This window comes from Muntiacus reevesi, chromosome 6, assembly GCF_963930625.1.
Source record: "Muntiacus reevesi chromosome 6, mMunRee1.1, whole genome shotgun sequence".
Taxonomy (NCBI): Eukaryota; Metazoa; Chordata; class Mammalia; order Artiodactyla; family Cervidae; genus Muntiacus; species Muntiacus reevesi.
In genome coordinates, this window is record NC_089254.1 from 67,532,248 (window position 1) to 67,547,748 (window position 15,501).

General features: G+C 35.7%; 1 protein-coding gene across 7 annotated transcripts in view; it reads right to left on the bottom strand.

Annotated features, from left to right (window-relative positions):
• PALS2 (protein associated with LIN7 2, MAGUK p55 family member) overlaps positions 1-15,501 on the bottom strand; it is a 121,149-nt gene that overhangs the window by 29,149 nt on the left and 76,499 nt on the right. For 6 of the 7 annotated variants that reach the window (XM_065939001.1, XM_065939003.1, XM_065938999.1 and 3 more), the window contains exons 4-6: positions 11,496-11,648; positions 10,481-10,708; positions 568-609 (exon numbers count right to left, since the gene is read on the bottom strand). In XM_065939001.1, the coding sequence (XP_065795073.1) occupies positions 568-609; positions 10,481-10,708; positions 11,496-11,648 (423 nt within the window). The remainder of the gene's footprint in view (positions 1-567; positions 610-10,480; positions 10,709-11,495; positions 11,649-15,501) is intronic. The other variant, XM_065939005.1, reaches the window with a different exon arrangement.

The following is a 15,501-nucleotide window of genomic DNA, read 5'->3' on the forward strand; positions in this document are numbered from 1 at the left end:
ATTTTGTCTTCTAGAGAACTGACTAAGCATTAGTTAGCAGGTAAGCTAATGAGCAGGAAAGCACACAGTCAGAATAATAATGTTACTTTCCCATGTTAATCATACTTCTATAAATATAACCAAACAGCATATTCAGATAAAATAAGTAGATCCATTACATTATTAGTGTAGTAAAATGTAATGTGATGGATGCATATTAAAATAATTAAAAAATAATTAAATTTGGAAACATAACAAAATTTTAGTTATTTACAATTAGATGATTTTGATAGAAAACATTCAGAATATTTTCAATAACTTTTGAAAGGCTAAATATTAATGCTTAAAAAAATCAGCAAGCCAGTAATTTTTTGCCTGATACGCAATTTTAGAAATACCTACAAAGCAAGCATACAAACAGTATTATGATTGCTAAAATGTGACAATTGGCTAACTTGACAATGGCATGCAGCTCAGTGGTTTGGCAATGGAAAAAATCCAGAATGATTAAGTGTAATTAGGTAAATTTAGTTGGCTAAAAAGACAGAAACAAGGAGTACCACAAAATGTCCTGAAATGACACCATACCTGACGGACGTGTGCTGGATGCCTCTCCATATTGATGCAACTCTAAAAATATATTTTTCATTGCATAAATAAAGCCAGACTTTAAACTGATAATAAATTAACAAAATATAAACAAACTACTGGCCCATTTTCATTTCACTCACTTGGTAAAGCAACTACTTCCCTAATTAAATGTCCAAAAGGTATAAAACCTGAAAATTATAAATGATAAAAGCAAAAGTTAGTGGAGATGAGGTAGAAATGAAGGAGGGATATGTAAAAGTTGTAAAAAAAAAAAAAAATACTTGGATACTCCTTATTTCTCATAAAAGCTGTACTGGATGAATAGTAAAGAGGATCCTATCATCTAACCATGAATGTGTTTATTTGTCTTATCTGTGGGTCAGAATATATTTTGTAACAAAAGGCTTAGACATTCTCAGTTAGTCCAATTCAAATATTCATTTCTCTACTCCCATCAAATGGTGCTGGAAATGTCATCATTTGTGAAACAAACCACATCTCTCAAATGTAAATGATTTCTAGAAGAAACAATTCCTATTTTTTTCATTAACCAAATTAGTTTTGGGACATTACTCTCATGCTCCAAACACTCAGATTATATTAGTTTTACTCTGACCTTTGAAGATTTGTCTGAAAAATCAATTAACCCCAACCTTTGATCAAAACATTTTACAATGGCCTTTAAATCATAGAGATTTGACTAGATTTTGTACAATTATATTTTATTAAGCACATTTTAAAATGTTTCACTAATAAGCTATGGATGTTAACTGTTTATTTGTTAAGAAGTGACTAAACACAACCCGCTAATATATTTCAATCTCATATTCTAATCACTAACAGAACTAAATGATCAACAATCTAAAGGAGATGGAATAGAAAAAAGAAAGTGGCTTTTAAACCAGGAAGCAATGTTAACCTCACTCAGAGTAGAAATACAAATTAAAGCTATATTATAGTAACATTTTCCTCCCATCACATTAGCAGGAATTCAAATATCTGACAACATGCTGTAGATAGGAAAATGCCAGTTGGCCCACAGTCCTAACAGGTTGATGGAAGAACTGATTTAATCCCTTGAGAGGCCAATTTAGCAACCAACAGCTATCAAAATTACAAAAACCCTCTGACCTAGTAATCCATCTCTGGGGATGTACTCAATAGCAGTGTTACTCAGATATATGCAAAATGACTTACATAGGAGATTATTAACTAACATTTCTTAATCACAAGAGATTGGGAGCAATCTAATTGTTTAACAATAGGAAGTGAGGACTAGACTGGTACTGGATTAGGAGAGAGATTTCAACTGAATACATATTCCTACTTCTTGACTTTTAGAACCTTCCAAATGAAAACTAAGTTCTTATGGTAATGAAAGTAAAGATAAAATGACTCCCCCTTCTGACTAAAATGAAGTAACAAGGACCCACTCTCTAACCTGAGACAACTAAAATATTGGACAAAATATATGAAATGTTTGTCAAGACATCAGACTGCAAAGACAGTGATCCTTAAAAAATGGAAACAAACAAGATGAACTTTACCTCTGCCCCAACTAACTGCAGAGAAAGTTTCCAGGTGCAATGCAAGAAGGGGGACTCTAGGTAGAAGACTGATGGTCTCCAACTTGAGGAGATGAGCTGAATGACCAGGGCTATCAAAGTGGCCAGTGCACAGAAAAGAGCAACAGTAAGGAGAGTTTGCACAGAGAAAGAACTTGAGAACTGCAGAGGACTCCCTCCAAGTTCAGCTGAATACTAATCAGGTAAAGAGCAGCATCAATGGGCAAAGATATCAGAAGATCAAGTAAGGTCAGTTTCTATCACCATTGTGAGTGAAAAAACTTCACAATTCATGAAGAATTCAGTATTCAAAAGGGTTTTGCCCTAGACTTAGTCTTACTCTGGTTTCACCTAACAAAGCTTATAAAACAAAATCTGAAAGGGTCTGACTGCTCCCTTTTAACTATTCTAGAACAAAGCTTGAGAATATTTCTAAGAATAACATAGTATCCAGTACTCAACAAGATAAAATTCAGTTCTGGCAGCCAATCAAAAATAACCAGGCATGCAAATAAGCAGGAAAATACAATCTAAAATATGGAGAAAAGTAAAATAAACCAGTGAAGAGTGACACAGAAATGACAAATAGGACTGAATTAGAAGGCAAGGACATTAGTTATTTTTTAACTTTACATATTGTAGCATATGTTCAAGAAGCTAGAGGAAGGATTTGACGTGTTAGGTAGAAACATGGCAGATATAAAGAAAAAAAGATTCAGTTCAAATTTCTAGAGATGAAAACAAAAATACCTGAGATGAAAAGTATACCACATATGATTAATAGCAGATTAGACATCTTAGGGGAAAAAAAGAATAATAAATGTGAAGACATTGCAGCAGAATCTGTCCAACATGAAAAAGTGGGAGAGAGCAAGACTGAATAAATGAAGAGAGTATCAGTGAGCTATGGGACAACTTCAAGGAGCCCAACATGAATAATTCATATATCATCAAAGGGTAGGAGAAACTGAGGAACAGAAAAAATATTTGAAGTAGAAACAATCAAAAAAACTTCCAAATCTAATGAAAGAAACAGTCTTTTCAACAAACAGAGCTGGAAAAACTGGATACCCAGATGCTAAAACAGAAACAGAAAATCCAAACCAATTCTTTGATCCATATCTTATACCCTATACAAAAATTCAGAGAAAATGGATCATAGAACAAGATGCAGACTATACAACTAAAGGTGAAAATCTTTATAACCTTGTGTTGTACAAACATTTTTTTTTACACAGAGAAAAAGCATGATTCATTAAAAAAAAAGGACAAATTAGACTTCATCAAAATTAAGAACATCTGCCTTCATATTATACTGCTAAGAGAATGAAGACAAGCCTTATCACTAGGAAAAAAATTTTTGTAAATCATAATTCCGATAAAGTACTTGTATCAAAACATAAAGAACTCTCAAAATTAAACAAATGGAAAAAAAAACTCAATAAAAAATGGGTGAAAGATTTGAAGACACTAAAATTGTCATAACCATGGCAAATAAGCACATGAAAAGATGCTCAATATTAGCAATCATTAGGAAAATGCCAATTAAAATCACCGTAAGACACCATGCCACCCTTATGAGAATGGCTAAAATTATAAAGACTGACTATACCAAATGCTGGTGAAGATGTGCAGTAATTGCAACTTTCATGTAATGTTGGTGGAAATGTAAACTGGTACAACCACTTTTGAAAATAGTTTGGCCATTTCTTTAAAAGTTCAACATACAACTATCAAATGACCCAATACTTCAAGTCTTAGGTATTTACTCAAGGGACTTACATGTAAATGTTAAGCATCTTTATTTATAATAGCCCCAAACTAGAAACAACAGAAATGTTCACTAGCCAGTTAGTGGATAAATCCAACTGTGGAACAGCCATGTAATGGAATATCCCTTGTCAATGAGAAGGAATCAACTACTAACACACATGAAAACATGGTTAAATTCCTCAAATAATTATGCTGAATGAAAGAAGGCAGATGTTTTTAAGAAAGCAAAATCAAAGGATTCATGTTGTATGAACCCATTTATATAAAAATGCAGAAAATATAAACTAATTTATAGTGACAGAAGAGCAGTACTTGCCTCGCATGAAGGTTGGGTTGAGGAGCAGGCAGGCAGGATTACAGTGAATCCAGGAAAACTTCTAGGGGTGACAGAGATGTTCACTTTCTCGATTGTATTGAGGGTTTCATGGGTACATAATAGATATGTCCACATTCGTTAATTACATACTTTAAGTGTATGCTATGTCTATGAACTTTACCTCAAAGATATTTTTAAAATGTAAAAATAAAAAGTCAAAGTACTGACAAAATAAAAGACTATACAGGAATATGCTGTGCTGGTGCAAATGGTAACAATTAGCAGAAGAGAAATCAAATGTGAAAGGCTGGAGAAACATCTCCACCAAGATCTTTGTCATAAATGAGAAGGAGGCTGGTAATTCATTTGGGAATGTGCTGGCTGAACATGGTACAAGTACTGCATACACACTCTCGGCCTCAAACCACAGTTTCAGGTCCACATGAGCTTGCGTATTAGAGTAAGTGACAGGGTAGTGAATGCAATGATCAGAATTGCTAAGAAGTTCTCTAAGATAATAACAGATATGCTATTTTTCCAAAGATTTTCAAAGTGCATGAATTCCACCTACTCAAATGCGCACATACAAATAACATATTTTGAGATCAGCAAGGAAACTATATATTTGGTTTAAAAAGCTCTGAGGGGCAATTCATACTCCTATATGGTAAATAACCATACGTGGGTCACATTCTGCTAGTATAAACAAATAAACCTACGCTGCTCTGAATCATACTAATAATTCTTAATTTACACTACACTTGAGTCATTGGTCCATGCAAGGTCTGCTTTTGTTTTTTAAGTTTGTTAGTTTTAATAATGTAATAAATAGTCATGAGCTTACCACATAAAACAGAAGCTAGAAACCTACATGGTCCTCCTGCCCACATTCCATTCCCTGGCACTGCCCTGGCTTCCCCAAAAGCAAAGGTAACCCTCATCCTAAATCCTGTGTTCACAAATTTTTTGCTTTTCTTTTTGTAAGTTTTATTAGACCTATATGTAATCTGCAAAACTATACAGCTATTTAAAACTTTAAAAAGACAGAATTATGCTCTATGCATGTGCTCTTTTGGGGAACTGACATGCTTATCAACATGTTGCCAGCTACACATGTACTGCTCTAAAAAATTATGTGTCTTAGTATGTGGAGACTTTCAACCTTGATAATGCTAAACCTTTTGCTGCCCCCAAAGTGGCTATACCAATTTTACACTGCCACCAGCAATGTAGAAGAGAGAGTCTAGCTTCACATCTACATTTTTTTGCAACTGAATGGTATAAAATGGTATCTCACATTGTGATTTTAAATATCTCTTCATGTGTTTACTGACCATTAGTGTACGGAGAGTAAAATAGGAACACATTTTCACGTATTATCCCTATGAATTAACAATTTCACTGAATAGTCTTTTTCTCACTGAAAGACATATCAGCTCTGTGAGATATCAAAGTAACATATATGTGTAGATCTCTTTCTGAACTCTCTCTTCCACTGCTCATTCTAATCCTATGCCAATACCACATATCTTAATTCCTACACATTAATAATAAGCCCCTATTTCTGCTTTTCTGCCTCAAGTGTCTTAGCTATGCATCTTACCAAATACCATGAAAAAATCTTACTGAAATTTTCATTGGAATTTAACTGAATCTACAAGTCAATTTAAGGAAAATTGATATCTTCATAATACTGTTTTCCTGTCCATAAACATGATATATCTATTTAGATCTTAATTTTTTTGCACATGGAGGTGAATATTTTTATTAGGTTATTTCTAGACATAAATGTGACATTCTCTATTATAAACGATGTCTTAGTTACATTTATAGATGTCTGCTGACGGCATATAGAAATGAAACTGACTTTTGTATATTAATCTTATTTTAAAGCATTCTGCTAAATTATTTCTAGTAATTTATAGTCCAGGGAGGGTTTCAGTTAAAAAAATATCTGAAAATAACGTTTTATGTTCTTCTTTCCAAATCTTCTGCTTTCATAATTATTTCTGTCTTCTTGTGTTTATGGAATTTTCCATAAAATATTGAACATAAATGGTACTAATGAACATCCTTCTCTAGTTTTAATTTTTTTAACCAGGCAATGACATTATTAACCCTTGTTTTAAACTTTAAGTTCTGGCTTCTTTGGCTTATAACTGCAAACAAATAGTTGTGTACAAACAAAAATTTAGAAAGCAGCAGTGTCCAAGAACCTCAGAACTTAAAATACTACAGAGGTTTCTATATTTAACTACATCCTAAACAAAATTTTTTAGAAGTCAACATTCTTGAAGTTTCTTTTCTTTTTTTAAAGAAATTCTGTTTGCCTCACTGTTGGAAGCCTCATCAAAATTCTGAACAAGATCACTCTCCTTCCCAAGAGCAAGTGGGGCTTCCCACCCAGCTTCTGCCAGGATCCTGAAAGCTTGTTGACACCAAGCTGGTCTAAGATTCGGGTGGCCTTTCTGTCAGGAGCTTTGTCTCAGCACAGCTGGTAATGGACTGCTGCCAGAAATGTCTGAGCATCAGGATTGTTAAAATGAATCATCACTTACTGGTTTGCAAATATACTTACCTCTTTAAAATCAGAGATAATGTTTATTCTGAGTTTTTTAAAAGAGAACTGAAGATTTTTTTTTATCATCTGTTATAACAGATATTTGTTATATCATCTGAGGGTGGTTCCTTTTTACCAATGCACAAGTATGCCTGAAGTTTGGCAAGTTTCTCTTTATGGTGGGTTTTTTCCATCTTGGAGTGGAAGTGGGACTTCACAGGGGCCCTGGGCTTGGCACTCAAGTAGTCTCAGGAAGACCAGCTTAAAGTCCTGTTCCTGATTTTTAAAGAGAAATGCTTAAAACAGTCAACTATTGAGAATAACGTTTGTTTTAGTTTTTTTAAAGAATAAGATTAAGGAGGTTCTTTCCTGTTCCCAATTTACTAATCTTATTTAAAAAATCATGAATAGGTACTGAATTTTATCGAATTCTCTACTTATATTTTTCTTCTTTAATCTGTTAATTTGTTTGGTTACATATATGAACTTGCTAACATGAAACCATCCTAGCTTGGACACATTATCTTTTTTATATATCATTAAATTTCATTTGCTAATACATTGTTGAGAATTCTAACATGTACATCCTTGAATGAAATAAAACAAACTTCTTCTCATAATATTTTTGTTATGTGGGTCATAATGGCCTTTAAGAGAGAATTCCCATTAATCTGGCCTTAAATAAAGAAATGGAGTTTTAAACAGTCTTTGGAAACCTACATACATGTAAGCTAGAGAACTTCAGAATTAGCTGCAATTTCTAACCCCTCCTGGTCTTCAAATTTAAAAATATAGATTTTTTGGTCTCATGAAAGATTTTGGGTTTTTAATAAGCACCTCAAATGATATTGATAAAGATGATCTACTGACCATGCTTTGAAATACACAACCCTGGTATGAAGACCTCCTGGTTTCCACCTGCTCTCACAGCAGTTGAGAGAGAGAGCTGGTGGAGCTTCCAGTTAGTCAAAGAGCAGAAGAACTGGAGAAGCTAAAAGCCCTTGCTCTCCATTAGTGTCTCTCATAAGAGGAACACAGTGTGCCCAGGACAGTCCTATTCCAGTATAATTAGTAATTATTCCCCCTTTTGCTTTAAAAATGTTCCAGTTTGGGAGTGTTTTATCTCTCCTGTTGGAAGTCTTCATGTTAGTCCCTTCTTTTTTTATGGTAAGACAGGTCTGAGATTGGCTCAGGCTTGTATGGAAGGTTAGACCGTCCCTATTTCAATGCCTTCTCCCAGTTCTGAAGGCTAAATAAAAAGCAGATTTTGAGAAGGCACAAGATGGAGAAAAATATATGTCTAAGACAGGGCTAAATATCCTTGCATTTCACATCATTCAGATCATTCACCAGGTGCAGATTCTACAAAGGGATTTGAACCAAAGCCCTCACTATTGATATTAGAAACATAAAATAGTCATTATAAAATAAAATAGTCCATTATAGTCATGGTGAGCTGGTAGGAATCCTGAAGTTTGAACTACAGTGGGTTAAAAAAAAAAGTCTATCACAAATAATGTATAATTTTTAAAAAATAAATAAATCTTAAGTTCTACTTTTCCAATCTACTTAGGTGCCAACTGAGGAATAAAGACAGTCTGAGGAATATTAGCTATTTAAAATGTCTAATTTCTAATGCCATTTCTCTTATGAGTCTTTTCCTTGAAAAGACAAGGTCTCTATCCTTCATTTAAAGGAAGGTTCACTACAAGCCTGTGTATTTTCAGAAATCCAATTTACATGCTAAAATTCATGACTGACTATTCTTACTCCCCCAAAGAACAATATAAAGCAGGTATTCAACACAGGTTATTTCAAAGACTTTTATAGAGATAGACATACTACTAGTCTTTTAAAAGATCATATTAACAATATTAAAATAAGTACAGTGGCAGCATCTTATGTAAAAGACCTACAGTTTTACTCATACTTGGAACAAACTTCTGGAAAACCTAAATAATTAAATGCATCTAAAACACTGATGAATATTTCCTATATCTACATTATCTGGATTTGAAAACCCTCTCAAGTTTCAACATGCTTATCATAAGTGCCAACTGTTCCTTTGCAATTATCTCATCACTTTTTCCTTTTTTATCATTTCTTTGGAATCACACCACCACCTCATTACCACCATCACAATAGCAGCAGCTATGGACTGGTATGGAGATGTGACAGGTGCTGCTGAATTAACCTATTTGATCCTTACAGTAATCTTTTGAGAAAAGAAATACTCTCACCTATACAGATGAGAATACGAAGACAGAGGATAAGCTAGTAGGTGGTGGCACAGTTATTTGAAACAAAGCAGTCATCACAGCCTTTCATAAGAATTGCCTTTCACAAATTACCTCACACTTTCAAAAATCTGCTTCCTGGCTACACAATCTCATCTCTCTCCTTTTTAAAATTCACTCAACATAATAAGGTTAGTGACCACTGTCATTAAAATACTGCCATGCTTAATAATCTGTTTTACCTAAAAATCAGTTACAAAACATAGAGCAAATGGTACAAACCAGGTGTTCAAGATTCTTTTCAATTTGGACCCATTCTCTCTTTCTGGCCTCATTCTCTGTTTAGCCCATCACTGGAACACTAAGCTAGAGGTGATCAGGACTACATGCTTATTTTCCTCACAGGGCCTGGAACATGACATGTGTCAAAATTGTTTGCTAATTAATGACAAAAAGTCTTTAAGGTTTTTCTCATATCAGCTGTAGGTTACTGAAATGCTAGGGTCCAAAAATCACTGCACAAGGTAAGTTTAAGCCAAAAAGTTGGCTTAAAACTCAACATTTGAAAAACTAAGATCATGGCATCCAGTCCCATCACTTCATGACAAATAGATGGGGAAACAATGGAAACAGGGACAGACTTTATTTTTGGGGGTTCCAAAATTACTGCAGATGGTAACTGCAGCCATGAAATTAAAAGACACTTGCTCCTTGGAGGAAAAGCTATGATCAACCTTGACGGCATAGTAAAAAGGAGATATTACTTTGCCAACAAAGGTCCATCTAGTCAAAGCTATGGTTTTTCCAGTAGTCACGTATGGATGTGAGAGTTGGACTATAAAGAAAACTGAGTGCCGAAGAATTGATGCTTTTGAACTGTGGTGTTGGAGAAGACTCTTGAGAGTCCCTTGGACAGCAAGGAGATCCAACCAGTCCATCCTAAAGGAGATAAGTCCCAGGTGTTCATTGGAAGGACTGATGCTGAAGCTGAAACTCCAATACTTTGGCCACCTGATGTGAAGAACTGACTCATTTGAAAATACCCTGATGCTGCGAAAGATTGAAGGCAGGAGGAGAAGGTGGCGACAGAGGATGAGATGGTTGGATGGGATCACCAACTTGATGGACATGAGTTTGAGCAAGCTCCAGGAGTTGGTGATGGACAGGGAAGCTTGGCGTGCTGCAGTCCATGGGGTCGCAAAGAATCAGATGATACAACTGACGACTGAATTGAATAGAGGGTTCATGGTATTCACAGAGAGATTTCTCAAGTAAATTCCTTTTGAATAGTAAGATAATATTGTTTAAAAATTCCAAGAATTAACCCATGACAAAATAAGGCACTTTAGAACAATTAAACCAGACCATTTTTTCTCTTAAGCAAAAAAGTAGCAACTGGTGGTTATATCCAACAGTGTGATTTAAGAAAAAAAGTATTAGCAAGAATTTTATTACTAACCTGCTGAGGAATAATGGTATCTCTATAGCTTGGTAAAATTTTCAGGGTGACACTTCCACTAATATTTTTCAGTAATTCTTGTAATTCCTTTGGGTTGTTTCCAACTTCATGGCCATTGACTTCTTTAATGATATCTCCCACATGAAGCAGACCCTGACGGTCTATCATCCCTCCATGGAGGATTCGGGCGATTACCAGATCATTATTTTCAACCCTAAATGTTACACCCTGAAGAAAATAAGGAATGGAATTACTGATTTCAGGTTGTTAGGAAGAAATCATAAATATTCATGAATATATATATATATATAAGAAAACAATTCTAAAAATAAGTGAGTAAATCACTCCTACTTTTCCCACATTCACTCGTAATTCAATACTCCAATCTCATGAAACCATGTACAACTGTGACAACATACACCATCCCTTAAAAAAGGGACTTCCATGGCAAGACTAACCTTGAAAATTAAACATATCTTAGGCTGCATTGCACAAGATATGAGCAAGCTCAAAGGAGCAAGCAATGCATTTGTGCATTCTGATGGCCTTGTTCCTGGTGTTTTCTCTTCTCACTTCACTGTTCTCATGGTCAGAGCCCAGAAATGCCATGTTAGCACGAAACTGTAAACATTACTTACAGAGTCCTACCAATGTTTTCAATTTTTAATAACAACGTTCTTCTGCATTTTGCTACTATATATAATTAGCAAGCAACCTCAGTTCATTTCTTCAAAGGGTATAGGAAAAAAATAGTTATCCTCTGAAATGTTTTCTACTCATTGGCAAACTTCTCTCCTCTATTTCAGTTTAATTTTGGTTTAATTCTGCATGCTAAATCAAGTTGAGAGTATCACCTGTGTATTTTATACACAAGCCAAAAAAGACTGATGAAACAAACACGAGTAAAGTTTTCATAATGATATAAATTATGGAAGAAAAAAATGAGATAGAGTAGTGACTCAGTCACAAGTATGTAAGATTTCAGATTTAAGAAGGCACTGACTGATCAACTCACCAGTGGTTCCCCAGCCCTTTTGTGAATACCAAGAATACGAATGGCATCTACTGGTAATAACTGATTATTGACAGAAGAATTATTCATTTCCGGGCTTGATGGAGGTGACTCGTAACACTTTGATGCCACAATATCATGGGCCTCCAAGAGTGACTAGAAGGATTCAAAACAGCCTGTGGTTATTGATTACAGATGGAATAAGTTATTAAAAGTAGCAGTTCATTATCCCATTAGAGTACTAAAAATTTCCAAGGCATTAATTGGTAATTTTTAGTCATTTCACGAAAATAGTATAAAAGACTGAAGAAAAATTACAAAGAAAAAAACTCACAAATTCATATATTAAGGATTATTCCTATAAATTATGGAAGCTACTTAAGTCACTAACCTGGGCTGCTTAGCTTTTACCCTGTACACTCTTCTCAGGCAATATTACCTATTCCTGTGACTTGAACCACTACTGAGGACTCTCTTGATCCAGATCTCTCATATATTAAAAATCTGCCCAGAACTGGCCAAGAGTCATGATAATTTGAAAAATCAAAACAAAACAAAGGATTATATAGGATTCAAACAATGAATTAATGAAAACTCCGTTAAGTCCACAATGCTACTTAAAAAACAGGACTGAAAAAATCTCATTTGTTACCATTTGAGATTGCCCTTTTAAACAATTCTTTACTGTGAAAATTGGCAAAGGGAAGAAGCTGGCATTTCCCTAACTTTTCAGTCGGAAATGCACTGTAGGTTAACTAAACAGCTCAGCTGATGAAGAAAAACTATATAAGAAGACCAGCTAAGAATGAGAGAACTTAAAAAACGTCATTTTGCAACCTCTAATGAAAATATTGAGTGAGGCAAGGATTATTAATTTGAGCTCATCACTAAGTAAATGGTTGAAAGGAAACAGCATTTGTATAATGCCAGAATAATAACACACTAGATTACTTCTTAGTGGAAAGGCTTTCAAGAGTAGGATTTGGCTGTCATTGCTCTTAATCAAGGGAGTAATCTCAGCATCAACAGTGATGGGGCAATGTACGGCTGAATCCCTTTGCTATTCACTTGAAACTATCACAACATTGTTAATTGGCTAGGACAGAGGAGCTACAGTCCATGGGGTCACAAAGAGTCGGACACAACCATGTGACTAACACACTCACCCCCCAATACAAAATTAAAAGTTTAAAAAAAAAATTTCAATTCAGAAAAAAAGAAGAGTGATGGGACAACCAGATATTATACATCATCTGATGCAGATTAATTTATGTTGTATCACCTTACTTAAGATGCATCCTGAGTGTGAGCTAAGTTGCTTTAGTCATGTCCAACTCTTTGTGACCCTATGGACTATAGACCGCCAAGGTTCTTCTGTCAGTGGGATTCTCCAGGCAAGAATACTGGAGTGGGTTGCTATGCCCTCCTCCAGGCGATCTTCCAGACCCAGTGATTGAACCTGTGTTTCTCAAGTGTTCTGCACTGCAGGCGGGTTCTTTACCACTAGTGCCACCTAGGAAGCCCAAGATGCATCCCAGTTTCAAATATAACTCAAGCCGTCTTTTAGGTAAAACTTCCGTTTATAAGAAATAGGAGAGCTAAACAACACAGCAGGAAAGCACACAAGTAAATCCAAGAAGTGGATTCTGCAGGAAAAAGGCCTGGCCTGGTCTCTCTAGTAGGTCAACATCATAATGAGGGGAGAAAGGGATGGTCTAACTAATGCCACATATGGACCTAATTTGAAAATTTGTACATACAAACCAGCTGTAAAGAATATTATTGTGTAAAATGCACTGCAAGTTATAGAGGTCCACTGAAATGAAAAAGTGGAAGTCAATGGCTGAAAAAACGGTAAACTACAAAACAGCTTAAGCAAAATGATTGCAGTCAGTAAAGAAAAAAATAGACATGTACATTTATGAATAGAAAAAATATGGAGAAATATGCACCATGGTAGTATAGTGGTGACTTGGGTAATAAAAATGCAATGTCTTAATTTCTGCATTTTTACTTGCTGCTATTTCACAAGTTTATATATTTATTAGACCTCATATAAATTTATGCATTAAATTTTATACTTACATAAAAAATATAGCGTGCTTGCAAAGTTCTACCAGATGCATGCTTCTAAGATACCACTAACTTAACATGGCCAGTTACTTTAACATAAGTAGGCCCAAAACAGTCCTCCTGGAGTGTTCCTTATCTCAGTAGATGCCATCAATTATTTGTCAGAAATTCTGTCCTTATCAACCTCCCATACTTCTCTTCTGTGGCTGTCACATGTAATCACTCACTAAGCCCTATTGATTTTACAGCTTAAAACTCGAAAATCCTCACACTTCCCACTATCTATGCTGCCATCACAACTTCTCACCTTGGCACAAAACCATACAGCTCCACAATCTGACCGCTCCCTGTTTAATAGCCGCCTCCACCCCTATCCCTACCCAAGGTTTCCCAATGTCCTCCAGATAAAGTTCAAATATCTTAGTATGCATTCAAGGCCTCAATTAACTGGCCCCTGCATAATGGTGTCTCTGACATGTGTTTCTATTTTTTGTACTTAAGATATAGATTTATGTTGGAACCATCTCACTATGCATTTACATAATTTTTGCAGTAACATGGTTAGAGAGTCATGGAAAATCTTGAGGAAAAGCATAGGGGTGCTGTCATTTGATTTTTAATGCTAAGATTTGCAGTGACAAGCAGGTGACACTTTATTCTTCTATCTCATGACCATTTATTGAACAGTCCATTCTTTCTCCACTAAAATATCAGTTCAGTCGCTCAGATGTGTCTGACTCTTTGAGACCCCAGGAATCACAGCACGCCAGGTCTTCCTGTCCATCACCAACTCCTGGAGTTTACTCAAACTCATGCCCATCCAGTCGGTGATGCCATCCAGCCATCTCATCCTCTGTCATCTCTTTCTCCTCCTGCCCCCAATTCCTTTCAGCAGCAGGGTCTTTTCCAATGAGTGAACTCTTCGCATGAGATGGCCAAAGTACTGGAGTTTCAGCTTCAGCATCAGTCCTTCCAATGAACACCTGGGACTTATCTCCTTTAGGATGGACTGGTTGGATCTCCTTGCTGTCCAAGGGACTCTCAAGAGTCTTCTCCAACAACACAGTTCAAAAGGATCAATCTTTCGGCACTCAGCTTTCTTCACAGTCCAACTCTCACATCCATACATGACCACTGGAAAAACCATAGCCTTGACCAGATGGACCTTTGTTGGCAAAGGAATGTCTCTGCTTTTTAATGTGCTATCTAGGTTAGTCATAACTTTCCTTCCAAGGAGTAAGCGTCTTTTAATTTCATGGCTGCAATCACCATCTGCAGTGATTTTGGAGTCCCAAAAAATAAACTCTGACACTGTTTCCACTGTCTCCCCATCTATTTCCCATGAGGTGATGGGACCAGATGCCATGATCTTAGTTTTCAGAATGTTAAGCTTTAAGCCAACTTTTTCACTCTCCTCTTTCACTTTCATCAAGAAGCTTTTTAGTTCCTTTTCACTTTCTGCCATAAGGGTGGTGTCATCTGCATATCTGAGGTTATTGATATTTATCCCGGCAATCGTGATTCCAGCTTGTGCTTCTTCCAGTCCAGCGTTTCTCATGATGTATTCTGCATATAACTTAAATAAGCAGGGTGACAATATACAGCCTTGACGTACTCCTTTTCCTATTTGGAACCAGTCTGTTGTCCCATGTCCAGTTCTAACTGTGACTTCCTGACCTGCATACAGGTTTCTCAAGAGGCAGGTCAGGTGGTCTGGTATTTCCATTTCCTTCAGAATTTTCCAAAGTTTATTGTGATCCACACAGCCGAAGGTTTTGGCATAGTCAATAAAGCAGAAATAGATGTTTTTCTGGAACTCTCTTGCTTTTTCAATGATCTAGCAGATACTGGCAATTGGATCTCTGGTTCCTCTGCCTTTTCTAAATTCAGCTTGAACATCTGGAAGTTCTCGGTTAACATATTGCTGAAGCCTGGC